The sequence below is a fragment of the Protobothrops mucrosquamatus genome, unplaced genomic scaffold (assembly GCF_001527695.2).
Source record: "Protobothrops mucrosquamatus isolate PMUCROS unplaced genomic scaffold, P.Mucros_1.0 scaffold1, whole genome shotgun sequence".
Classification (NCBI taxonomy): Eukaryota; Metazoa; Chordata; class Lepidosauria; order Squamata; family Viperidae; genus Protobothrops; species Protobothrops mucrosquamatus.
Genome location: NW_015386388.1, coordinates 2,184,379 through 2,185,502, shown reverse-complemented (window position 1 = coordinate 2,185,502; position 1,124 = coordinate 2,184,379). Strand labels below are relative to the sequence as shown.

The following is a 1,124-nucleotide window of genomic DNA, read 5'->3' as shown; positions in this document are numbered from 1 at the left end:
AGTGTTAACAGCATAAATCTAAAGGAAAATTGGGTTCTAACTTCATATAAGAGGCACTGTGGTATCTCATAAAATTTAATTCAGAATTAGGGGATCCAATCTCTTCTCCTTATTACAGCAGAGGTACTGGTATACATCCAATACAGTTCCCTCCTTTGTTTTGGAACCAGTCTCTTACTCTTATTTTATTTTTCCATACACACATTGCTATAGTATGAGGTTTAAATATGTCATGTGTGGTATTTCTCTTTCTTGAACAGTCTCCCCATTATTATAGGCACTGTTCAGGAAAGAAAGGTTTTGGTTATGTTTATATATGTTGCATATACCACTCTTTAGCTGCCACTTGAAAGTTTGGATAATTGGTCCTCTGGATGTTTTTACTATGAAAGTTGTAGCTTTTATAGTTTAAAAGTCCAATTTCTTGACCAGAACAAGAAGATTGTTGCTAAAAGAACCTTTTGTTTAAGGAAAACTGTCTTATGATTTTAAAAATGCCCATGAGAAGTATGAGTTTTGGAATACAACTACTATCAAATGCTTTGTGACAGAACTCAAAAACTATCTGACAATAAATTAGAATCAAAAGTGATTGAATAATACTGAGCCAACACCCAAACAGGATTTTTAAAAAATGCCTCCAACATAACACAAACAAGACAGTAAGAAATACTTATTTACTATTCCAATCACATGTATTGTGAACATGTGGACATATTAATAATACATGTACACTTACCAGCTTTCTTTCTGAGTCTTTTGATAACATATGATTCTCCCCACCCCGTCTTCTGATTCTCCTAGATCTGTGTTGGTGTGGGAAAGACCAAAGAGAATGAAGGTTTCATCAAGGTGACAAGTGGCAAAAAACGTGGGCTGGTGCCTGCTGACACTCTGACAGAAATTTGAAGACGAAAGATGAAGAGCAAAATGAGAGAAGTATACACTAAAAAGAGGAAACCTACAAGGCGAGTGAAGCTGCCTTGTGTTCCTCTAGGCCACCCCCATATCGGAGCACCTGGGCAATCACTGTTTCACGGAATCTTCCCACTGGATCTTGTGAGCAGCGTTTGTGGAAGGGATGAAAGAAGGCTTGAGGGAGAACTGGCACGAGCATCGCTTGC

General features: G+C 37.6%; 1 protein-coding gene across 1 annotated transcript in view; it reads left to right on the top strand.

Annotated features, from left to right (window-relative positions):
• Positions 1-909, top strand: part of STAC2 (SH3 and cysteine rich domain 2) — a 55,516-nt gene extending 54,607 nt beyond the window's left edge. The window contains exon 11 of the mRNA XM_015832309.1: positions 805-909. Coding sequence (XP_015687795.1) covers positions 805-909 — 105 coding nt within the window. The remainder of the gene's footprint in view (positions 1-804) is intronic.
• Positions 910-1,124: the final 215 nt, after the last annotated feature.